The sequence below is a fragment of the Urocitellus parryii genome, chromosome 14 (assembly GCF_045843805.1).
Source record: "Urocitellus parryii isolate mUroPar1 chromosome 14, mUroPar1.hap1, whole genome shotgun sequence".
Classification (NCBI taxonomy): domain Eukaryota; kingdom Metazoa; phylum Chordata; class Mammalia; order Rodentia; family Sciuridae; genus Urocitellus; species Urocitellus parryii.
In genome coordinates this window covers 10385776-10413478 of record NC_135544.1, presented here as the reverse complement: position 1 = coordinate 10413478, position 27703 = coordinate 10385776, and the positions used below count along the sequence as shown (strand labels likewise).

The 27703-nt window shown below is 33.3% G+C and overlaps 1 protein-coding gene across 1 annotated transcript in view; it reads right to left on the bottom strand.

Moving 5' to 3' along the window:
* Nucleotides 1–27703, bottom strand: part of Adam32 (ADAM metallopeptidase domain 32) — a 107880-nt gene that overhangs the window by 14405 nt on the left and 65772 nt on the right. The window contains exons 12-16 of the mRNA XM_077792718.1: nucleotides 26730–26822; nucleotides 25171–25369; nucleotides 4248–4353; nucleotides 3099–3276; nucleotides 1535–1618 (exon numbers count right to left, since the gene is read on the bottom strand). Coding sequence (XP_077648844.1) covers nucleotides 1535–1618; nucleotides 3099–3276; nucleotides 4248–4353; nucleotides 25171–25369; nucleotides 26730–26822 — 660 coding nt within the window. The remainder of the gene's footprint in view (nucleotides 1–1534; nucleotides 1619–3098; nucleotides 3277–4247; nucleotides 4354–25170; nucleotides 25370–26729; nucleotides 26823–27703) is intronic.

Below are 27703 nucleotides of genomic sequence, written 5' to 3'. Positions count from 1 at the left end.
CTTCATGCATGAACTTTCTCTTTCTCTGACTCTCTCATGCACACACATTCAATCCTGTCGCCCCGCCCCTTTTCTCCCTCTCTGCTTTCTGGCTGTCATAAGTTGAGCAGCTTTTCTCCTCCACCACCCTTCCATCAAGATGTTCTGCCTTAGGTCAGGTCCAGAAGAATGGAGTTGGCTGATCTTGGACTGAGTCTTTGAAGTTATGAAGCCCAACTTTTCCTTCTCTAAGTTGTTGTTGTCAGGTACTTGGGTCACAGCAATGAAAAGCTGACTAACACATAAGGAAATAATTTAAGATTATGGAAATATATCACTCCTTATAAAATTTCCACCCACTAGTTTTAGAATCCACTGATAATTCTTTAACCCCCTCATTCTTTCTATATTGTTTATACTGTAAGGAAAATTTTTCCTTCCTCCCCATTCATTTATGCAGTTATTGTCATTAACAATAATCAATAATAGTAAATGATATTACTGTAAATACCATGTAATACAATTACTTATTAAATTTTTACTTATTTATTAAAACAATATCATATTTATTTTACTTTATTCAATGAGCAAAAACCTATTAATATAATTATTTATAACAATGCCCAAATTGTCTCATATTTTGTCAATAGAAGCCCTTTTATAATTTTTTTCTTTTTACATATAACAATTATATATATTCATAGAGTAGAGGTTATATTTCAATAATGCTTATAGTATTTACAGATTGAATAAAGAAAATTAGAATTTCCATATCCTTATCACTTCTTTATGCTTGGAGACTTCAAGTTACTCTCTTCTAGTTCTTCATAAAATATATAATATTTTTGTGGATTATATTCACCCTACTGTGCTTTGGAACACTAAAATTTATAACCTATGCAATTTTGATTTTCTTCCCATTATCCGATTCTCCCTACCCCACTCCCTTCCCCTGCTCCCTTCTCCCTTCCCCCTACTCCGCTCAGTCACTATTAATCCACATTCTACATTCAGATCAACTTTTTGAAAGATCTACATGAAAGAGAACATGGGTTATATGTCTTTTAGTGCCTACCTTATTTCTCTCAGCATGTCCTAAAGTTCCATCCATTTTGCTGCAAAGTACAGAATTTCATTCATTGTATGGCTAAATAATACTCCATTGTGTGTATATACCACACTTTCTTTATTCATCTAATCCTGGGCATTTAGGTTGATTCTAAAGCTAAATCCTTGTCCCAGGGAGGCAGAGTGGTGGCCCCAGGTGATCTAGAATGTGAGCCTCAGCCATGGTGAGCCCACCATACCAAAAATTGCATAGGTTATAAATAGACCTAAATGTAAGACCTAAAATCATGAAACTACTAGAAGAAAACATAGGGTAAACATTTAATAACATCCATGTAGGTAATGCTCAATTTAGCTCCAAAATGAATCTAGATACACAAGGGCCTGGCACATAGTCAGAACCTGATGAACATATATTAATGAGTGACATTGAAAAGCTTCCAAGAGAGATGTGATTCAAGGAAACATGAGCTTACTTATTACTTACTCCATGTCCAGAGCACCGTTGTGCACAAGTCTTTGCACTTTCCTTAATCATTCTTGATTCCACGCATACACGGTTTACACAAATCTTAAAAAAAACAACAACACACATACAAAGAGATTTCCAATTCTGAGGGAGGGGCCCAGCCATCATAGCATTAAAATTAATTACATAACAAAATCTGAATTTTGCTATAAATTTCCCCCTAAACACTACTTTTGCAGCATTCCTCAAATTTTGATAAGTTGTATTTTCATTTTCATTTAGTATTAAGTATTTTAATTATTTTAAAATTTCTCTCGAGAATTCTTCTTTGATCTACGTAATACTTAGAACTGCACTGATTAATCGCCAAGTGTTTGAGGATTTTCCAGGTAACTTCAATGTAGTCTATGGATTTGGGATGATAATGATGAGACAATATAGGCTTATCAAGTGTAAAAAATATATTGCTCTAGTGTGGTAGTGGGTAGAGAGGAAAGGGTACAAAAAGAATATGGGAACACTCTCTGCCTCCACTAAATTTTGCTGTGAATCTAACCTGCACTAAAATATAAAACGGATTATTTTAAATAAATAATTTTTTTAATGATTCAAGGCAGAGCTGGAGTTGTAGCTTAGTAGTAGAGCACTTGCCTAGCCCATATGAGGCACTGGGTTGGATCCTCAGCACCACATAAAAATAAATAAATAAAACAAAGGTATTGTGTCCACTTATAACTAAAAATATACATATATATTTAAAAAAATGATTCAAGGCAAAATTAGGGGATTTTAATTAAACAAAATTGGTCATAACAAAATTACCATAATCAGACAAAACATATCTCATTAAAATTCCATGAAATCTAACAAAACTCTTCGTGAGTACACAAATTTTTAAAAAAAACCTTGTGCTTATTACATGTATCAAAATTTTTCATGGAAAGAAAATAAATTTAATATAACTATGGCATGTGTATAGTTTTCATAATATATGAACTATTATTAGAAAATCCTAAATATTTAATAACATAATAGATATTTTAATTAAAATATATTACTCTCATGCAATGTAATAAAAATCCATAGTTAATTATTTTAGAATATAATAACCAGAGGAATAAAGATATATTCTTAACTCAATTACTTGTAGAAATCTCAACTTCACTAAGTTGTAGTTTTCTTACCTAAACATAATACTTTTTTCTTAAAAAACAAAAAAAAGAACAAAGTTATTTTAGAAAACATAAGTAGCATTTAAGTTTGTTTCCAGAGTGAAAATGAGATAATACTTGTGAAAATTATTACCTTTTAAACATTAAATCACAGTACAACTCCCTACAAAGAAATACCTTCACAAAACCTCTTCCAAAGCCAGAAATTTGTTTTGAACATTTAATGTATTGAGACTTCTCTCTAGTCCTTGGCAATGAAGGTATATATAACAACTCCTTTTTGTTTTTCTTCTCCAAATAATTAGTTTACTTAGCACTAATTAGCAAATGAAAACTTAAAACTCAATAAAATATTGATTAAAGTAATAAATAAGACTATGTAGTTTTAAATACTATGTTAAATCATTTACCCTCTCAGTATCACAATGAGCACCACTTCTGACTTCAAATGGGTCTTTTGCTGTATCACCAGTGTCCACAGATATACATACACTCTGTCGTACAAAAGCATAAATCACAGAAGCATTGTCTCGATGGTAAGGAGTGCGAAAAGGATAAGTACAAATTAATCTTCCACATATGAGATTCCTGCAAACACAGTAAAATGATATGCTTATTAGGCATTAGCCATTAATTAGAAATTCTTTGGATTGGCTTTCTTTAATAAAAAAAATGGCTATGGCAATGTGCTTAAAGAAAATCTAATGGGCTGGTATTTAAAAAAAGTTTAAAAAGTATAAATCCATTGATCCGAACTTATCTATCAGTGGCCCTAATGGTAGTTAATTCACTGTGTCTAATGTGCATTTACTGTCAAACAATCAATTTACTGCAACATTTTCTATCCCTGTGTAGAGGGATAGAGTGGTGAGTAACTTTGTTACCTCTACGTTTAAGAACCTCTTATTCTGATATCAAATGTGATACAAATATCATTAAAACTTCTACAAATAAAACAAATGCATATAGAAATTTAATATAAGAATCATTCTCACTTAGCAGTTATGGAAAAATTCATAAGAAATATGCCATCTGGGATGAATAAGTTATTTCTAAACAAAAGTAACAGCGTAAGAAAATCAAGGAAACATAAAACTAATGTTTACTAATTTACAAATTCTATGTCTGTAGGAGTATCTTTGTTACCTACTACAACTATGTGCAGTATCTGGCACATAGTATGCAACTAATAAATATTTTGTTAAAATAAACTCATGACCAAAACATCAAAGAGCTAAATCTTCAGAATCAGGAGAAACTGAACTTAATTTAGCAGTATTCATTTTGGGAAAGCAAACAAGTGAATGGGGATGCTATTTTTATGAAAAAAAAGATGAGTAAGTCTGAAGAGGAAAGGTACAATGAGTATAATTAATTTTGATTTTATATTATATTTAGGAGCTTAGTGATCATCCACATATAATGTTTAAAAATTACATGAAATTTTAGCCTGTCAAACAAGAACGATATCAGGCCTGGAGATATGAGGTTGAGGAGAAATAAAAACAAAAAAGGAAACTTATAGAACATAAAATGTCATTAATATTTGTACAGCATACCTCCATCCACAGAACTTAAATTTTTGGTTTTCAAGACCACAGTTCCCAAACCTATCTGTTTGACCTTGTATTTCTTCATAACACGCAAATGGAGCATTTTTTGAACCTATCAAGTGAGAAATATATTTGGTTTGAAACATATTTGTTTTTCACTTCCTTCATGTCCTCATATAGAATATATTTTCTTTGGGTTTTTCCTCCATTATTATCTAGTTCACAAGTTTTCCTAGTGAGGTTTCAGGGAAAGAGAAAGGAGTACAGTGAAAAGCAATGTTTATGGTTGCTACTCCTTTTGATTCATTTATTCATTTATATCACAAAACATTATACAGGGGAAGAAAGACTTACCAAGAGTTTTTTTGAGAAAAAGACAATAGAGAGATAATACCAAAAAAACTATACTTTTTCTGCATTATTAGTGAGAAGTAATAAAGAGTCAGGTTCATAACAAATAAATGAGGTTTATTCAATTAGAAATAACTTTACTGTATTTTCAAGTAGTCTAAACTGAAGATACCAAAATACCAGCCTATATATTAACCTATTTTTTCTTAATGATTTTGTTGGTTTTTTTATTCCTGCATTAAAAAAATATCAAAAACCTAGCAGCTTAAAAAAATATCCATTTACTTTGCTTATTGTGGTACCAGGAAATGAATCCCAGGCCTTGTATATGTTAGGCAAGCAATTTACTACTGAGCTACATCCTCATCTCTAATACTCATTTATTTTATTTATTCTAACTAGTTATATATGACAGAAGAATGCATTTCAATTCATATTACATAAATAGAGCACAATTTTTCATGTCTCCTTTTGAACACAATGTGGAGTCACACCATTCATGTCTTCATACATGTAACTAGGATAATGATGTCCATCTCATTCCACCATCTTTCTTACCCCCATGCTCCCTCCCTTACCCTCCTTCTTCTTCTATCTAAAGTTTGTCTATTCCTCCCATGACCCCCACATCCCCATTATGAATTACCATCCTTATATCAGAGAAGACATTTAGCATTTGGTTTTTTTGGGATTAGCTTACTTCACTTAGCATTATATTTTCCAACTCTATCCATTACCTGCAAATGCCATGATTGTATTCTCTTTTAATTCTGAGTAATATTCCATTGAGTCTAATACCCACTTATTATCAGGCAGTTTCTGTGGATCAAAAATCCACAAAGTATAAGGTCTGTGCATGTTCTCATTAGATTGAAATCAAGGTATATGCTTGGAATCCAGTGTCTTCTGAGCTTGAAGTTCCCTTATGAGCTTACTGGTTGTTGGTAGAATTCAGAATCCTGCAGTTGCAAGTCTAAGGCCCCTATTTTCTTACTAGTTGTCATTGATTGCTTCTGACTCTTTGAAACTCCTCTCACGTCCTAGTCATTACTTCCTTCTAAATAAGCAGGAGTATCTCTCTGACATCTACCATCTATTAAGGGATCACATCATACATCCAGACCTATACAGTATAAAGTTAATTGATTATGGATATTAATTACACCTTCAAAATACTTTCACTTAGATTTCTATTTGTTCTGTGGCTTGGGATTCAAGTAGTGAGAATACTGCTGTTCAGCAAGATGGGTAAAAAAGAGATTTCATTAAAATTCAATATTGGACAGAGTCTCAGAGATAAAAAAATATGGCTACAATCAACAAAGAACAAGTAGTACATTGGAGCCAAGTCAGTTATGGATGCGGCAGTAGCACTGATTCACCACAGAGGGGAGGGATAACACAGAAAGAAAAACACAATGGACAGATTGCTCATGAAAACAACCTATAGATCAGAAAAGCAGCCTGAACTTAGCTGGTCCAAAGATTGCACTGGCATTTGAAAAGTGCTCTGTATTTCTCAACTGGCTAGTGGAGAGGTGAGGTGTAGCCATCTGGAGGAGGCCATGCTGCAGCTTGATGCTTTAGGAGCCCAAAAGATCATGGCAAACATTGATGAACTGTTTAAGCAAGTGCCTAACATGTGACCTAGGGTGTACCTAGTAGAATGTGAGTGAAACAGGCACAAAGAAGATTGTACCAAGGGTGATTCAAGTCAGAAACAATGAAGGGGAAACAAATCATAGCAACAACAAATGCCATCAATATATAGCATTAAAATAAATACCTGGTGCCTACTATGACAGCTACAACACTAATTCTCATAAAATGAGAAATGATGGAGTCAGCAATTGCCAGGAGCAAATAATAATAATAATAATAATAATAATAATAATAATAATAACTGTAAATTAGATTGACTTACTCTCCTTCGAGTCTGTCATCTCACATGATCAACTGAAGACGGTCAGGAAATGGAACAGGTGGGTATGAATACACTCTGAGACTAAGCCTAGGAAGGCTGTATTCATGGGCAACAGAATGTGTGGAAGATTGACTCCTCCGCCCCTTGAGTAAAATTCCTGGGAGACTCCTGAGATCAAGACTCTTAGCAGAGATCAGCATCTGCCTGGCACTAGGAAAGTGTTGATAACCACCCAACACTAAGGCCTGATTATACCTATCTAAAACCCAGATGACAGATTTCCCTCATAGAACTCTGAAACAGTCCCACCCCAGGAGTGCATCAATCTGTTCTGTGAAGACAAAACTCCAACTGACAGTACTTATTCCATCCTACCTTTTACTGGTGACAAGGAAAGCTGAGAGCTATTTCAATCAGCTTCACTTTTAGACCACTCCAACTGGCAGCTCAGGGAGCAACACAAAAGAAGAAGGAGTCAACAATCCCCAGTCCTAGAAGACAAACTGTCCCCCTCTTCCAGCCCCTCCCCCTCTATCATTCTCTTTCTCTCTCTCTCTCTCTCTCTCTCTCTCTCTCTCTCTCTCTCTCTCCATAGCCCAAGAAGAAATAGAAAGAAGGACAGTTGGGCATAGACAATGACTTTCCATTCTCATCAACTGTTTTGAACATTTCAGTGGAGACGATTCTTCATGTTTCATTAAGAATCTTTTTACCATAGACCTGAACAGAGATCAGGAAATAGAGGAAGGAGATTAAGGGAGAGAGAGGTGGGATGGAAATGGGGAAGAACAGTGTAATAAGTTTCACCAAACTTTCCTATATACACATATGAATATACCACAGTGACTCTCACCTTCATGTATATCCAAGGCACCAATTTTAAAATAATAATAATAAATAAATACAAGAAAAATCAGTAAAGGAAAGGGAACAGAGAATACAAAAGGGGAGGAAAAGGAGAAGTACTGGGGACTATACTAGAGTTAATTATATTCCATTCTTATATAATTATGTCACAATGAACCCCTAAGATTATGTATAACTAAAATGAGCTAAAAAGTAAAATGAAATGGAATAATTTTTCCCTTTTTTCTTTCATTTTGTTTCTTTCCCTTTTTCATGTGTGTGTGTGTGTGTGTGTGTGTGTGTGTGTTCTTCCTGTGCTGTTTGGTTCTGTATATTTATATATTTACATACATTTCTATTTTCTCCTTCATAGCATTTTTTTTAAATGACAGTTATTTTTCCTTGCCTTGTTTTTGAAGTTTGCAGGTTTGGGTTGGTTTATTTTGGTTTTGTTCTACTTTTGTTTGTTTGCTGTGTTTTTCTTTCTCTCCTTTGTCCACTTAACACCAAATTCTCCTCTTCTATCTTTCTCTCTCCCTTTACTTTGTTTTACCTATCTTTTCTCCTCTACCTTTCTAATCATGACTTACCATATCTTTTCTGCATCCTCACTATATTCACATTTTGAAATTCTAAATTCTATTCTTGGGCACAGATGAGAGTTGGAGCTGCACGGTGCTTGACGCAGAACACAGAAGATTTGTTTGCGAGTCACCAGACCAAGCTCTGGACAAAGCACAAGGTCACCCCAGCACCCCTCACCTTACCAAACACCCTACTGGGGGAAGCAGATGGAATCCATCTTGGAAAACCTTACTCGCCATCAATTAATTGGTGGGCGTGGCTACCAGGGCAGTTCTGCGGCTGATTAGATACCTGGTTTCCAACTTCCCCACCCCCAGATGTGATAACTCAAAATTTTTCTCACAAGCTTTTGGGGGGTGTAGCTATCAACGAAGAACAGCAACTGTACAGGCACCTGGTTTCTATCTCAGACACTAAGAGTAGGGAGTTTCCAGGTGGAAGCTTAAGTCCTCTCACACTGGCTACCTCCACCACCCTGAGCACAGAGACTCAAGCCAGGAATAGACAACTCCACCTACGGGAAGAAAAGAAAACAGAGTTCTGAGAGACATTTTTTTTTTTTTTGCTTTCTTTTCTTCTCTCTCTCTTCTTATCCATTTTCCTTTACCCTTCCCCCTTTGGTCCTCAAAACATCAACATATGTGAAACCAAGAACTTTGCATATAATAGGACTTTAACAACTGAATCACCAGAATAATATAATATAGAGGAATTGCATATGCCCCACCTCCCCCCCTTTTTCTTCTTATTTTCTTTCTCCTTCACTCTTTTTTGTTTCTTTCCTTGTTATTTTTTTCCTTCTTCCTCCCTATATTCCACCTTAAACCCCCTAACTTTTACTATTTATACATACGGTAATTTTCTAAATACAGATAGGAGTTTGAATTTATACATTCTTCTGTAAATTACCCCTGTCTATTCATAAGAGCTCTCCTCCAAAGTTGCTAAGTTAGATTAACCCCATACCCTTACTCCTTTCCCCCTGAACATAACACCCTTTGCCTGACCCTCAGTACTCTATACGCCACCAAAAATGGAATGCATTTTATGAAACTAATGACTATACTTTAAATAATAATTGAAGCCAACATCTGTAGACATAGAGTCTAACTATAAGTGTATTAGTAATGAAAACTTGCACATAGAGGATGTCCTATTGATATTGGGAACTGTTAACATTGTCTTTCTTCACAAAAGAGATATTTTGGAACTATACAAGAGCAATATAAATATATAGAGGAAAATCATTAACACAACAGTTACACAAAGCTGGAAAGGAAAGTGAGCAGTATGAAAAGACAAGGAAAGAAAGGACCAAAACAATGCAGGACAAGTCAACATTAGAAGAGGTAACATCTGCAGCAGAAGGAATGTCAGATAAAGATTTCAGGATATACATGCTTCAGATGATCTGGAGTCTCAAGGAAGATATTATATAGCAAATTCAGACAATGAAAGATCACTTTGATAATGAATTACATAAACAAATCCAAGAAGCAAAAGATCAACTCTACAAGGAGATAGAGATTATACAAAAAACAAACAGAAATCCTGGAAATGAAGGAAATAATAAATCAAATTAAAAACTCAAATGAGAGTATCACCAGCAGAATAGAACACTTAGAAAATAGAACATCAGACAACAAAGACAAAGTATATCATCTCGAAAAGAATGTAGATAGCTCAGTGAGACTGATAAGAAACCACAACAGAACATCCAAGAAATATGGGACAGCATAAAGAGACCAAATTTAAAAGTTATTGGGATACAGGAAGGCATAGAGGTCCAAACCAAAGGAATGAGCAATCTGTTCAATGAAATAATATTCGAAAACTTCTCAGACTTGAAAAATGAAACAGAAATCCAAATCCTAGAAGCCCACAGTATGCTAAATGTGCAAAATCACAAGAGATCTACACCAAGACACATTATAATGAAGATGCCCAACATATAGAATAAGGAAAGAATTTTAAAAGCAACAAGAGAAAGAAAAGCAGATTAAATTTAGGGGTAAACCAATCAGGTTAATGGCTGATCTTTCAACACAGAACCTGAAAGCTAGAAGATCCTGGAACAACATATTTTAAACGCTGAAAGATAATGGGTTCCAACCAAGAATCTTGTATCCAGCGAAATTAAGCTTCAGGATTGAAGATGAAATAAAAACCTTCCACAATAAACAAAAGTTAAAAGAATTTGCAGCTAGAAAACCAGCACTGCAAAACATCCTTGGCAAAACATTACATGAAGAGGAAATTTAAAATAACAATGAAAACCAATAGTGGGAGATAGTACAGTAAAGGAAAAACTAATCAGCGGGGAAAAACAAATCATGTTAAATAACAAATAAACAAATATGGCTGGAAGTACAAACTACATCTCAATAATAACCCTAAATGTTTTTTTTTTTTTTAAATTTTTTTTTTAAAGAGAGAGTGAGAGAGGAGAGAGAGAGAGAGATAGAGAGAGAGAGAGAGAGAGAGAGAATTTTTAACATTTATTTTTTAGTTCTCGGCAGACACAACATCTTTGTTGGTATGTGGTGCTGAGGATCGAACCCGGGTCGCACGCATGCCAGGCGAGCGCGCTACCGCTGAGCCACATCTCCAGCCCCAACCCTAAATGTTAATGGCTTAAACTCACCAATCAAAAGACATAGGCTAGTAGACTGGATTTTAAAAAAAGATCCAACAATATGCTGCCTACAAGAGACTCATCTGATAGGAAAAGACATACACAGAATGAAGGTGAAAGGTTGGGAAAAATCATACCACTCATATGGACCTCAGAAGCAAGCAGGAGTGTCCATACTCATATCAAGTAAAATAGACTTCAAGCCAAAGTTAATCAAAAGGGATAAAGAAGGACACTACATACTGCTCAAGGGAACCATACACCAACAAGACATAACAATCATTAATATATATGCCTCAAACAATGGTGCAGCTATGTTCATCAAAAAAATCTTCTCCAGTTCAAGAGTCAAATATACCACAACATGATAATCATGAGTGATTTTAACACACCTCTCTCACTGTACAGATCTTCCAAACAAAAAGTGAAATTATAGAACTCAATAACACAATTAATAACTTAGACTTAATTGATGTATATAGAATATACCACCCAACATCAAGTGGATACACTTTTTTCTCAGCAGCACATGGATCCTTCTCAAAAATAGACCATATATTATGTCACAGGGCAAATACAAAGGAGTGGAGATACTACCATGCATTTTATCTGATCTTAATGGAATGAAATTGGAAATCAATGATAAAATAAGGAAGAAAAATTCCTAAATCACATGGAGAATGAACAATATGCTACTGAATGAACAATGGGTTACAGAAGAGATCAAAGAGGAAATTTAAAAATTCTTGGAGGTAAATGAAAACTCAGACACAACATATCAAAATCTCTGGGACACTATGAAAGCAGTACTAAGAGGAAAATTCATTTCATGGAATTAATTTCTTAAAGGAAGAAAAAGCCAACAAATAAATGACCTCACACTATATCTCAAAGCCCTAGAAAAAGAAGAACAAATCAGCAGCAATGCAGAAGGCAAGAAATAATTAAAATCAGAGCTGAAATCAATGAAATTGAAACAAAAACAATTGAAAAAATAGACAAAACTAAAAGTTGGTTCTTTTAAAAAATAAATAAGATTGACAGACCCTTAGCCATGCTAATGAAGAGAAGAAGAGAGAGAAACCAAATTTCTAGTATACGGGATGAAAAAAGGCAATTTCACAACAGATTGAGTCAGGAAGATATACACAACTTAAACAGACCAATATCAAGTGAGGGAATAGAAGAAGCCATCAAAAGCTTACCAACAAAGAAAAGCCCAAGACCAGACAGATACACAGCTGTGTTCTACAAGATCTTTAAAGAACACCTAATACCAATATTCTTCAATCTCTTTTAGAAAATAGAAAAAAAGAGGGAGTACCTCCAAATTCATTCCACGAGGCCAACATCACCCTGATCCCAAAACCAGACAAAGACACTTCAAAGAAAGAAAACTTCAGACCAATATCTCTAATGAATATAGATGCAAAAATCCTCAATAAAATTCTGGCAAGTCGGACACAAAAACCTATCAAAAAGATCGTGCACCATGATCAAGTGAGATTCATCCCCGGGATGCAAGGCTGGTTCAATATACGAAAATCAATAAATATAATTCACCACATCAATAGACTTAAAGATAAGAACCATATGATCATCTCAATAGATGCAGAAAAAGCAAAATATCAACAAAATATAGCATCCATTTCTGTTCAAAACACTAGAAAAACTAGGGATAATAGGAACTCACCTCAACATTGTAAAAGATATCTATGCTAAGCCTCAGGCCAGCATCATTTAAATGGAGAAAAATTGAAGGAACAATTCCCTCTAAAATATAGAACAAGACAGGGATGCCCTTTCTCACCACTTCTATTCAACATAGTTCTGGAAGCACTAGCCAGAGGAATTAGACAGATGAAAGAAATTAAATTTATAACTATAGGAAAAGAAGAACTTAAACTAGCACTATTTGCGGATGACATGATCCTATACCTAGAAGACCCAAAAGGTTCTACCAAGAAACTTCTAGAACTAGTAAATGAATTCAGCAAAGTGGCAGTATATAAAATCAACACCCATAAATTAAAGGCATTCCTGTATATCAGTGACAAATTCTGTGAAATGGAAATGAGAAAAACTACCCCATTCATAATATCCTCAAAAAAATAAAATACTTGGGAATCAACTTTAGAAAAGAGGTGAAAGATCTATATGATGAAAACTACAGAACATTAAAGCAAGAAATAGAAGAAGACCTTAGAAGATGGAAAGATATACCTTGCTCATGGATAGGCAGAATTAATATTATTAAAATGGCCACATTACCAAAAGCACTTTACAGATTCAATGCAAAATCCCAATGGCATTCCTCACAGAAATAGAAAAAGCAATTAGGAAATTCATCTGGCAAAATAAGAGACCCAGAATAGCTAAAGCAATTTTAAGCAGGAAGAATGAAACAGGTGATATTGCTATACCAGATCTTAAACTATACTACAGAGCAATAGTAACAAAAACAGCATGGTATTGGCACCAAAACAGGCTGGTAGACCAATGGTACAGAATAGAGGACACAGAGACCAACCTACAAAATTACAACTACCTTATATTAGACAAAGGTGCTAAAAGCATGCAATGGAGAAAGGATAGCATCTTCAACAAATGGTGCTGGGAAAACTGGAAATCCATCTGCAAGAAAATGAAATTGAATCCCTTTCTCTCACCATGCACAAAAGTTAACTCAAAATGGATCAAGAATCTTGGAATCAAATCAGAGACTCTGTGTCTAATACAAGAAAAAGTTGACCCTAATCTCCATCACATGGGGTCAGGCCCCAAATTCCTTAATAAGACACCTATAGCACAAGAATTAAAACCAAGAATCAACAAATGAATTCAAACTAAAAGTTTTTTCTCAGCAAGAGAAATAATATGTGAGGTGAATAGGAAGCCTACATCCTGGGAACAAATTTTTATACCTCACACATCAGATAGAGCTCTAATCTCTAGGGTGCACAAAGAACTCAAAAAGTTAAATAAAAAAAAAATGAATAACCCAATCAACAAGTGGGCCAAGGACCTGAACAGACATTTCTCAGAGGAGGACATACAATTAATCAACAAATACACGAAAAAATGCTCACCATCTCTAGCAATCAGAGAAATGCAAATTAAAACTAGTCTAAGATACCATCTCACTCCAGTAATGATGGCAGCCATTATGAAGTCAAACAACAAGTGCTGGAGAGGATGCAGGGACACTCCTACATTGCTGATGGGACTGCAAATTGGTGCAGCCAATTTGGAAAGCAGTATGGAGATTCCTTGGAAAGCTGGGAATGGAACCACCATTTGACCCAGCTATTCCTCTTCTCGGACTATACCCAAAGACTTAAGTGAAGTTAGCCAATCCCTAAAAAACAAATGCCAAAATGTCTTCTCTGATATAAGGGGGTGACTCAAAATGGGGTAGGGAGGAAGAGCATGAGAAGAAAATTACCACTAAATAGGGAAGAAAGGTGGAAGGGAAAGGGAAGGAGAAGGGGAATTGCACAGAAGATGGAAGGAGACCCTCGTTGTTATACAGAATACATGTATGATGATGTGAGAAAAAAAAAAGAAGTGTGTCACATTAGTTTGGGTAGAGAGAAGTGATGGGAGGGAGGGGAGAGGAAGGAGGGAATAGAAGGACAGCAGAATAAAATAGACATTATTATTGCTGTGGATATATACATGACTGTATGACCAATGTGATTCTGCAACCTGTACACTCAGAAAAATGAGAAATTATACCCCATCTGATTCAAATGTACGTCAAGATGATTGTACTGTCATGTGTAACTAATTAAAACAAATAAAAAAATTAAATGCAAAAAAGTTAATTTATAATAAATTTCTCTTCATAAATATTAGGTTTGAATTCTCATAATTTTATAAGATGTATTAAGAAATTGGAGAATAATTTAGTCCATAGTCCCAAATAATAAATACCTTGGTCAAAGGAAATCGCAAAAAGTAAAAAAAAAAAAAAGAATAAAAATAAATTCTATCCTGCCTTCCTTTTACATTTTATTTTCTCTTAATGAAGTGTATTTCTACTATATTTTGGAACTATTTGGTTTACATAACTTCTTTCCCTACCATTCATATTGCTGTGATTATTAGTGCTGTGGACCACATAGTTGACTCCTGCTGTTTATTTCATTGTGAGATCTAGTTCACAGTTATTGTGCATGCTGTTGTCAATTGCTGACCCCACCATTCCTGTTTTTGTGGTAATTAGTGTTATAGATGTCATAGTAGGCATCAAGTATTTATTTTATCTCTGTGAGGTCCTAGGAAGCTACAGAGAAACTATAAGTTCAACATCTCTCAAAATAAGTCACACAATGATCAACAAATACATGAAAATCACTAAACACTGCTAATCATCAGGGAAATGAAACTCAAACCACAAAGAGATATCACATCACCCAGTAAGAATGTCTATTATCAAAGAGACTAAAAATAACAAGTGCTAAGGAGGATAAAGAGAATGGGAGCCCTTGCATGCTGTTGATTAGAATGTAAATTAGTACAGCCGCTATGGAAAACCATATGGAGTCTCCCCAGAAAACTAAAACTAGAACTACCATATGATCCAGCAAACCCACACTGGGTATCAATCCAAAGGAAATGAAATCAATAGGTTGAAGAAACTTCTGCACTCCCATATTCATTGTAACACTATTCACAATATCCAAGAAATAGAAGCTACCGAAGTGTTCGTAATCTAATAAACTGATAAGGAAAACATGGCACATAGACAAAATGGAATACCAAATAGCCACAGAAAAATAATGAAATATTGTCATTTTCTACAGTATGGATGGAACTGGTGATCATTAAATAAGCTAGGCACAGAAAGACAAATACTGCATGATTTCAATCATGTGTGAAATCTAAAGTTTGATCTTATAGAAGTTGAAAGCATCAGTGTGGTTACCAGAAGCAGAAGAGAATAGAGAGGGAGGTAATAAGAAAATGTTGATCAATGGGTATTGAGTTGCAGTTAGAAGCAAAAATTTCTGGTGTGCTATTGTACAGTAGGATGTGGAGTACATTTCAAAAAGCTAGAAGAAGGTATTTAAAAGTTTTCATCAATATGATTACCCTACCAGTGTGACTCTACACCATGTTCAGCCAGAGGAAGAAGTTGTGCTTCATTTGTGTTCAATGTGTCAAAATGCATTCTACTGTCATGTATAACTAATTAGAAAAAAATTTAAAAATAAAATAAAAATTAAAGGTTTTTAATCAGACAGAAATTATAAATATTTGAGGGGAGAGAGGAAAGCACAGCAAATAAAATTGGCAGCAACCTATATGTATACCTGACCTGATTTAATCATTATGCAGTGTATACATGTCAAAATATAACATGATACCATTAATATGTATAATTTTTTATTTTGCTATGTATCAGTTAAAATAAAATTGAATAAGTAAATACTCTGGAAAAATTGACCCTGCATGGCAATAATAATAACAAATTATTGAGAGTTAATTAAAATGTGGAGATAACAGGGATGATTGTGAAAATTGAATAGATATAATTCTTATAATACTACTATAATGTGGCTATATTGTTCATGAATTAGTATGCTATAGTCTAAAAGTAGATTTTAATCAGGTAAAGTGTTAATTTTAGCCATCAAAATGTACACTTAAAAAATAAAGAAAATATAATGTACATGTACAGTAGAATATTATGCAGTCATAAAAAGAATGGAGTCCTGTAATTTATTTTAACATGGATAAGCCTGGATAACATGATCATAAGTGAAAGAGATGAGGTACAGAAAGACAAACACTGCATGTTCTTACTCATATGTACGTTTATCTCATAGAAGTAGAGAATAGAATAGTGGTTACCAGGGTCAGGGAAAGATTAGGGGGTATTATAAAGAGGTTGGTTAATGAGTACAAAAATATAGTTATAAGGAGTAAGTTATAGTGTCCTATAGCACAAAAGAGTGACTATAGTTAAAAATAAATTTATAAAATATTTTAAAATAGCAATACTAATGTATTTTGAAGATCCCTGGCATCTTATATATAAATTATAAATTTCTGACTTGACAGATATGCTAATACCTGATTTGATAATTGAACATTGGAAACATGCATGGAAATATCACACTGTATCCCCCAAATGTGTAAAGTTTTATAAAATTAAAAATATGTATAATTTTGTATCAATTAAAATCAAAATAGTATTAAGAAAATCAATTGAAATACAGTATTTAATTGTCCATATCTTGGGAGTAGGGGAAGAGCACACTCCGCAGCATTTCCTAGCACAGTACTTAAACAGCAGGAAGTCTGCACCTCACCTAGGTGGGTGACTAATGGAATTCACTCAAATTCAAATTGGACAGCAAAATAATTATAGAAACACAGAAAGTCAGAAACTTTGAACATAAAGCAAGAAATAGTACTTTGGAGGCCTGCCAGCTTAGATGGCAGCAGTGGCTGTATTAGCAACCACCAGCCCATTGTAGAAGAGCTGGGAACCACAAGCAGAGAGAGAGAAAAATACAGCAAATAAAATTGGCAGCAAACTATAGAAAAAGGAGGGAGGTTGATCTTAACTGATCCAGAAATGGTAAGGAGTTTATTGAGTAAAAAGTGACCAAAATGGCTTGGCTGAGGAGCAGAAATTCTGGTAGGAACCCAAATTACTGTGACAAGAACCATTTTTAAGTGGCCACACCGCAGTGAGCAGAGGCAGGAGATTGGGAACTCATAAAGAAAGTTTCTAGCCTGACCTAGAAGTTACCCAGTATAGGGTCCAGACGGTGCCTGGACAAGTATTATTGAAATAGGCACAGAGAGGATTGTGCCTATGGTGATCCAGGTTTGGAATAGGGAGGAGAGAGAGCCCCATTTTTACTGGCATTTAAACTGAAATGATACCAGAGAGGTGCTTCTATTCCTGTTCAGGCCTGTTCCTGGGTAATTAATATCCATTGTGGTGGATATGTGAAGACTGTGGAGGTTCAGACTCCTCACCTCTTATGTAGAAAGTTAGGGAGGCCCCTGAAACCCAGACATCCAGCAGAGATCAGCACTGCCCAGAAACAGGGCATGCAGATCAAATCTCAAATACACACCAACAGAATGCCAAAGGTCATCCAAGTTATCACATCTACTGGAACTTCCAATTTAGAACTCTGCACCAGCCCCACTACAGGAGTACATCATTTGACAACAATGCCCAGTTTATCTCATCCTACACCATGCAACAGGAATTTGAAAGCTACAACAAGCTTTGGCTCTTGCCAAAATTGACATCTTGGTAAGAAACACAAAGAATTGAAATTGAACAACCTCAGTCACCCAAAGGCCAGAAAGTCCAGAAAATAAAGAAAATAAATGAATAAAGTACAAACAAACAAACAAAAAAAAGAAAGGCACAAAAGCATAAGGAATGAGCATCCATCCTTGCCAATAGTTGTGACCACCTCAGCAGAAAAAAAATCCTTTATTTCTCATTAAGAATTTTTTTCCTATTCCCCTTTTTCCTATTTTTATTTTAACTTTTAATTTTTTATTTTATTTTATTTTATGTTTCCTCTAATCTACATGATTTTGTGTTTGTGTGTGTATATGTGTGTGTGTCCTTAATGCACTGATAGGTTCAAGGATATTTATCATATAATTTTCTTTCATGTTAATTTTTTTTCTTTTTCACCTGTTTATTATTTAACCTTGCTTTGATTTTGGTGAAGAAAAATTTTACATAGGTCTGATTTGTTTTGATTTTATATTTATTTTTTCATACCTTGTTTTTTTCCTTTTATTATCCCTTTCCCACATTCTTCCACTTCTAATATCCAGATTTTCCTGTACCCTCTTCCTCTCCTTGTTTATTTTAACTTAGTTATTTTTACTTCTCCTTCTTTACAGTCTTTATTTGCTACCTCTCTCTTGATTCTCCTCTGTTGATTTTTAAAATATTTCAGACTATCTCTTGCCTCCCTACTCTATTTTCTCTTCACATAATAAACTATAAATATACTATCTTATAGAATTATATATAGTATGTAATTCCTAGGCTATTTATATTCTTGTGTTTATTAATACAGTGGATGACATAAAAGATACCTGTTTGTTATTTAATGTCTAATTCATGGTTCTTTATTGTTGGTGCTGATGTTAAATTCTGATCTAACCATTGCTCTAAGAGCAGCAATTAGTGTTACAAATGTCAAAATGGACACTGGACATCTATCTTAAGGCTGTACAACAGTTACTAACATTATTGTTATTCCTTGCTCACCCTTTCTCTAAGAGGTACTGGGAAAAGATTGGGATACTGCAAGTTTACACAGCAGAGATCATAATGCTGAGCAACACTTACAACTCAGTCAAGTAACAACAAACCTCACTCCACACATGAACTATCTCAAGCCTCTCTCAAGCCTCAACAGTACTTCAAAACAGACTAGAGGAAACAAAACCACAAACCAAAACCAAGGTCCTCAATAGGAAAAACACTGGGAGAACTCAGGTCCCACTCCTGGATATCTACCATAAGCAAAACAGAAAATCCCTAGGGGGAAAAAATAACTACACACCAAAGAGGACAAGCATAAAAGAGGAAGAGAAATTCATCCAAATCAATACACAAGTCCAGGACCTCTGAAAACATGAGAAAATAGGCAAAAAAATCTCCTTCAAAAATTCATAATCTTCCAACAAAGGAAACTACATAATATGGAAGTGGATAAGATTAAAGAAAAAGTCTATAAAAATGAATTACTTAAATATTCCATGAACTAAAAAATATCTAAATAACAAATTAAGAAAGTAAATACAGGAGGTAAAGCAATTTCAACAAAATATATATATACAGATACTGAAAAGAAACCAACACAATCCTTCAAAATGAAAGACACAATGAATTGAATTAAAAATTCACTAAAAAGAAAATAAAACTTTAGGCCTTGAACTGAACTTCAGACAGGATATATGAACTTGAATACTCAGTGTGTAATAAAAGAAAAAAATAAGACTATGATCAAAATATATAAGAACTCTAGGACAACCTGAGAGTCACTGACTGGGTTGAGAAGATGAAGATGAAGATGAAGAAGATGATGAAGATGATGAAGAACAGCAGCAGCAGCAGCAACAACAACAACATGGAGATACAGTCTGAAGGCATTAAGAACCTCTTCAATTAAATAATAGCAGATAATTTTATCAAGTTTAAAAATGAGATAGACATCCACATACCTCTCCAAAACATACCATAATCAAAATGCCTAACAGAAAATAAGGAAAGAATATCAAAATCTGGAAGAGAAAAATGTCAGGTCACATTTAGAAGCAAACCAGTATGAGTCACTTCTGAACTTTCAATTCAGACCCTGAAATCAGAAGAGCTTAGAATGAGATATTCCAAGCCCTAAAAGAAAACAATTGCCAGCCAAGACCACCATGCCCAGCAAAGTTCCCTTTGAAATCTAAACAAGATATATACAGAGATAAAAAAAAATGTGCTCTATATATGTAATAAGGATCGTAATGCATTCCACTGTTGTCCTGTATTTAAAAATAATAATAAAATCAATAAAAAACAAAACTAAACAAAAAAGCAAACAATAAAAATATAAAAAGAAATATAAGAAATAAAAACGTCCCATGACAAGAATAAGCTAAAAGAATTCATGACCATGAAGCCAGCACTACAAAGAATATCCAAAGATAAAACTGCACTCAGAGGAACACAAAAACAAACCCCAAATCTCCCAAATAGAGGAAGATTGATAGAAGAGTAATATATTAAATGATAATCAAGACATAATTAAATATCACAAAAAATCAAAATGGCAGGAAACCACAAATACTTATCCTTACTACACTGGAAGCAAATAATCTCAACTCCTCAATTAAAAGATACAGATTAGCAGAATGGATCTAAAAACAAGAGCTGACTATATGCTGTTTTCAAGAGACTCTTTTCATAGGCAAAGACACTGACAGGCTGAAGTTAAAAGGATGAAATAAAATATTTCATGTACATGGAGTTCAAAAAAAAGCAGGAATAGCTATTATTGTTTTTATATCTAGCAAAGCATATTTCAAACAAAAATTAATCAGAAGAAACAAAGAAGTCCACTACACCCTAGTAAAGAGAATAATATAAGAAGATAAAACAAGAATAAATATATGTGCCCTAAATATCAGTGTAACTAATTACTTAAAAAAATACTTCCTGATATTAAATCCTCAATAAACCCTAATATAATAACATTGGATGATTCCAACACATCCTATCACCAATAGACAGGTAATAAAAACATAAAATCAATAAAGATATTTTCAGCCTAAATAATATTATAAATCAAATGAACCTAACAGACATCCACAGAATATTACATTCCCAAAACAGCTAAATTGACCTTTTTCTCAGCAGCTCATGGAATATTTTCCAAAATAGACCATATTCTAGGTCACACTGTAAACCAAAACTACAAAAACATAAATATGATCCGATTCATTCAATTAGGTCACAAAGAAATAAAAGTAGAAATCAATAGCAAGAACAATAATAGAAACAACATGAACACATGGAAATTGAACATTATTCTTTTAAATGAAGGATAGATCAAAGAAGAAATCAAGAAATTCTTGGGAACAAACAAGAACAGATATATCAAACTCTCTTGGACAGTACAAAGGCAGTTCTAAGAGGAAATCTTAAAGAATTAAATGCCTACATTACAAAATAGAGAGATCCCATATAAATAAGCTTATGCTCCAAATCAAGTCCTTAGAAAAGGAAACACAAGTTATTCCAAAATCATTAGATGACAGGAAATAATTAAGATCAGAGCTAAAATTAATGAAATTGAGAAAAAATATGTAAAAACAATGCAATTATTTAATGTTAGTTTTTTAAAAAAATAAGACTTATAAACCTTTAGCCAAACCATCCAAAATAAAGAGAGAGAAGACACAATGGACAAAATTAGACATAAGACACTTCCCAAATCCAGAGGATCATTTAAAACTATTTTGAAAATTTATACTTCAACAGACTGGACAATCTAGAAGACACTGACAAATTTCTAGACAGATATGACCTCCCCAAACTGATCCATAAAGATATATAAAACCTAAACATATCAAGTAATGAAATTGAAACATTAATTAAAACTCCTCCATCAAAGAGAACTCCAATACTGGATGGAGTCTCAGCTGAGTTCTATCAGACCTTTAAAGAAGTTCTATCATAACTTTAAACCCCATTCTTTCTTAAATTATTCCATAAAATTTGAAAAGAAACACTCCTAAGGACATTCTATAAAGCCAGTATGACCCTGGTAACAAAATTAGACAAAGATACATCAAGGAAACACAACTACAAATCAATATCTCTGATTCACATAGATGCAAAAATCCTTAATATAATATTAGCAAACTACATTCAAAAATACATCAAGAGGATAATAAACCATGACCAAGTGAATTCCATTTCAGGGATATAAAGTTGATTCAACATATGCAAATCAATAAATGTAATTTACCACTAAATAGAATTAAGGACAAGAATCACATGATTATCTCAATAAATTCAGAAAAGGCCTCTAATAAAATCCAGCACCCATTTTTGTAAAAAATTCTAGAGATAACAGAGATAGATGTGACTTATCTCAGCAATATAAAGACCATCTATGACAAACCCAAATGACAAAGCCAACATCATAGTTAATGGAGAGAAGATGACAGCATTCTATCCAAAATCAAGAACAAGATAAGGTTGTCCACTCTCACCACTTCCACTCAATATAGTTCTTGAAACTCTAGCCAGAGCAATCAGATAAGAGAAGAAAATTAAAGGGATAAAAATATAATAAAAAGTTATTAAATTATCTCTGTTTGCTGATGACATGATTTTCTATCTAGATGACCCAAAATACTCTACAACAAGATTTGTAGAGCTGACAAATTCATGAAAATAGCAAGATACAAGATCAACGCCCATAAATAAATAGCTCTCCTATACTCCAACAGCGATTTTACTGAGAAAAAAATCAAGAAACCCCTCTCATTTATAATAATCTTTAAAAAATGGATATTACTCTAACCAAGAAAATGAAAGGTATATACAATGAAAATTATAGATCACTGAAAAAATAAATTCAACAAGACCTTAGAAAAAGGAAAGAGCTCCCAAATTCGTGGATAGGCATATATAGTAGTATGGCCATTGTTAAAATGGCCATACTACTATATATAATATATGAATGAAACTAGATCCCTATCTCTGATCCTGCACAAAAGTCAAATCAAAATGGATCAAAGACTTGGGAATTAGACCAGAAACCTTACAATTGCTAGAAGAAAACAGAGTAAACACTCTATCATATTGATGCTAGCACTGACTTCCTTAACAAGACCCCTAAAGCTCAAGAAATAAAACCAAAAATAAATAAGCGGGATGCTATCAAATTAAAAAGCTTCTGCACAGCAAAAGAAACAATTAAAAGCATAAAGAGAGAGTCTACAGGACAGGATAAAATCTTTTCCAGTTACTTCTCTGACAGGGGATTATTATCCAGAACATATAAAAAACTGAAGAAAAAAAAAACCACCAAAAAAATCCCAATCAATAAATGGACAAAAAAACTAAATGGGCATTTCTCAAAAGAAAAAACACAAATGGCCAACAAATATATGAAAAAAAAGTGTTCAACACCTCTTAACTGTTATGTGCCAGGCTATATGGGCAATGACCAAACATACTCCATTTTACCTTGATACTGCATGTCATGTAAGAAATGCTTCTCCCATGGGAACACCCTGCCTCTGTACCCATCAATAGTTGCTTAGCATAGCATGTTTGGCAACACAAAATGGCAAATCTTATGCAATGTAAAATTATTCTTTTTTTGGTTCCCATTTTTCTTGGACATAGTACCCAGTCAGAGAATGATTGTCTAGATGTTAGTAACCATTCTTTAGCTTATACTCAACTAGGGTTGTTTTGACTCACTTCCCCTTCTGCTTATGATTTTAGAGCTTGATGTTTGTTTATGGTCTTGAATCACAGCAACAGCCACTTATGATTAATGTACTGATATGCTTTATTTATGGTATAAAAGGTTTACTCAAACCCCTAAAGGGGGTCGAAGGATGCAGACTTGCAGCCTGCGCCTTGCCCCACTAGCTGGTCAATCCTGATCACCAACTCGTGAAAAAGGTTTCCATCTCCTGCTTTAAGATAAACTCGGTGATTTATTGCAATTTTGCCATAATATAACAATCATGGAAATGCAAATCAAAACTACACTAAGATTTCATCTCACTCCAGTCAGAATAGTAATAATCAAAAATACAAATAATAATAAATGCTAGCAAGGATGTGAGAGAAAAGGTACACTCATACATTCCTGGTGGGACTACAAATTGTGCAAATACTCTACAAAGCAGTATGGAGATTCCTCAGAAAACTAGGAATGGAACCAGTGTATGACCCAGCTTGCCCACTTCTTGGCATTTATCCAATAGAACTAAAATTAATCAATACAGCCACTTCAATGTTTATAGCAGCACAATTCACAAGAGTCAATTATGAAATCAACCCAGATGCATCAATAGATAAATGGAGTAAGAAATTATGGTATATATACCCAATGGAGTTTTACTCAGTCTTAAATAAGAATGAAATAATGGTGTTTGCTGGAAAATGGATAGAAATGGAGAACATTATGCTAATTTAAAATAGGTCAGTCTCAGAAAATCAAGAGTTGAACATTTTCTCTCATATGTGGAAGCTAGAGCAAAATAATAAAAAAGAAGGAGGGGAGAATCAGATATCATGAAGATATGGGAAAGATGAGTACAGTAAAACATCAAGAGGGAGAAAGGAGGAATAGGAAAGGGAATAAAATATGGAATGATTTTTTAATCATGCTATGTGCATATATAAATATACCACAGGGTATTTCACCTTTATGTACAAGTAGAAAGAGCCAATAAAAAAATAAAAAATAGATTACCAAAAGAAAGATTAGTAGGAGAATGGGAGGAGAGAAGAGCGGAAAAAAAGGGGGGGAACATGTATTGAAACTAAATTCCACGCATGTACGTTTTTGCCAGGATGAACACAACTATTATGTATAAATATAATGCTCTAATAAAAAATAATTTCTTAAATAAAAAATTTTAAAAAGGTACAAAGTTTCAGTTATGCATAAGATATAAGTTCAAGAGATCAGAAGTACAGACATGTAACTACAGTAAACAATACTGTAATTCAATATTTAAGTTTACTAAGTATACTTGTTAAGTTTTTTAAATAAAAAATGGTAACTATGAAATGATGACTATTCTAATTAACTTGATTGTGGTAAATATCTCACAATGTATACATACATGAAAACATAAAGTCATATATACCTAAAGATATACAATTTTGTCAACTGTACTTCAATAAAGATGAAAAATTAATATATATGTTGATAATATTTTACATATATATAAAATATATATGTTTATATATATTCATATACATGCAGCATATATAGCCTTGGTAATATTAATAGCAATAGTGAAAGCCAACTATTTAGATGTAACCAAAAAATTACCTTTTCCAAACCAGACTTCACACTTTGCATCCAGATCATGACAGTCTCCTTCATAACAAACAAACTTATTTTCTTTGCAAGTATGTCCGTTTTGTACAAATATGTCTTGTGGACAACTTGGTGAAGTTCCATTGCAAACCTCAGCTATATCACATTCAGGGTGTACTACAGGTCTGCATGTAGTACCTGCTGCTGACAACTAATAGAAATTAAAATATAAAAAGAAAAGTATTTCATGTAACATTGTTGTATTTGTCAATATTTCAAAAGTGTGTCAATTATTTATAATTTTTGCTCATTGTACAAGACATTTTTTAGTATAAATCATTATTCCAACATTAAAAATTAATTGAATGCTATCAATTTAAACAGGAGATGAGACATATAAGAAAAAGTGGATATAATGAAAGCCAAAATTTTATTTGTGCTTTCAGTACAAGGAACAAAAAAAAAATCATATTTAGCCTTGGAAAATGATATCTTTTGAAAAAAAATTTAATTAAAAGTCAATTTCCAAATATTATATATGTATGTATTGAACCACTATTTGTAAGTATTCCATACTTACAAACATACCACAATACTTACAAACATTCTTTGATAAACATGAAATATAAATAACTGAGAATGAAGGAAGAGAAACAGAAGAATGATTTATGGAAGCAGTTCAACCTTGGGGGATATTAATGAAGAAGCAGCACTGCAGTCTTTCTCCTGAATTATATTTCTCCTGAATTATATAATATTATTATAATTATATTAATTGTTGCATATATAAAATTCTGAAAACATATGTAAAGAGTCAAGTGAGCACCTATCATACTTGATTATTTCAAGTCAACACTAAGAATATTACAGACTAAGAATGTAACCTAGAATGAAAACATTCTAGGAGAAACATAAATTAAGCACAGTCAATTAAAGACAGTCAATAAGACAGGACCCATGGTAGATAGTTCAACAGAGACATTCTCTTATGGGAATCTTGTTACAAATGTATTTGAAGAACTGAAAAGAACAAAATGGAACAGCAGTCAACATCTTTACCACATAAGCTAAAATGTGACTTTTTTTAGTCAAATGATCTTTGAATAAAAAATTCACAGTTTAAATTTTTTTCTTTAGGCACTATTTGTAAACTGTACCATTTAGTGACTTCTATTTCTTAAACATGTATGGAAAATTAATGTAATTTTCAACTGCATGTGTACAGATACTTATCACAACCAGTAACATTTTTTTATTTATAAAACCCTAAATATTGGATAGAGTGAAAGAATAATTGTTCCTTTCAGTGAAGATCTTCTATATTGAAGAATTTTATAATAACTGTAAATCAAGGCTTAACAACAACTGCATCAGGTTAGTGGGGAAATTAACATTAGAAAGTGATCGCAACACCTAACAAAAATGTAATAGATCAGAAATATAATTCTGAATTTATTATCTCTTTATTTATTAAGGTCACTTATCCTGACTTAACTATAGCTCTACATGTCCTAATGTATCCTATACATGACTCAATGTGCTTGTAAAATTTTTGTCAACTTAAATCTTACTTGACAGTTACTGCAGCACGGTCCTGTGTCACATTGCGATCCTTGTTTCAGAATACAGTTTGCAGGATCACAGCAGCTAGCAGGACCACATTGCTATAAATGAATGGAATTCACAAGTAAAAATACATGATAATAAAAATTTTGATAGAAGCTACATTCTCTGAGCTTGTTCTTAATTTTGAGGAAGGAAATGAATGTTACCAACATTTATTAATTTTAGCATTCCTAAACATTTTTTAAACATTAGTGTAAGACTTTTACTTTAGATTATAACAGAGTATCTGATATTCCGCTTATCTTCCTATCCAAATAGAAAACCAGGAAAATAAATGGAGGCATTTTCCAATAGTATCAGACCATGATGATCTCAGTGACTTAAAAATACAAAGATGGCTGAAGTCACTGAATTAGTGGAACAGATTATTGTTAACAGTGAGACACCTAAGAAAAGAGCTCTAGATTTCTACATAGAAGACATTTTTGCACAGGTTTAAAATATACTAGACACTGCAGATAAACAGGTGAACTTGAAGAAGCAGTAATAAAAATACTCAAACAGAAATAAAGGAAAAGGAAAAAAATCAGAGTCCCCACCAATCGTAAGACAATATCAACACTCTAATATGTGTGTGATTGGAGTTAAAAACTAGGAAAAGGTGAGAGGGTAAAGTTAGTTTTTGTTGAAATTTTACCAAATGTTACCAAATACACTAAAATCTTACACATCCAGGAAACTCATCTAAGTCCAAGCAGGATAAATATCAATAGAACTATACACATGTACATCTTGTTCAGCTGCTAAAACCAAAGCTAAAAAGAATATCTTGAAAACAGCCAGAAAAAAAATTCATGAACAAGAAAATAAAAGTGATGATTACTACTGACTTTTGATCAGAACTAAAATAAGCATGAAGAATATAAAATCTCCTCTTTAAGGAAACAAAAGAAAAAATTATTAGTTCATAATTCTACAA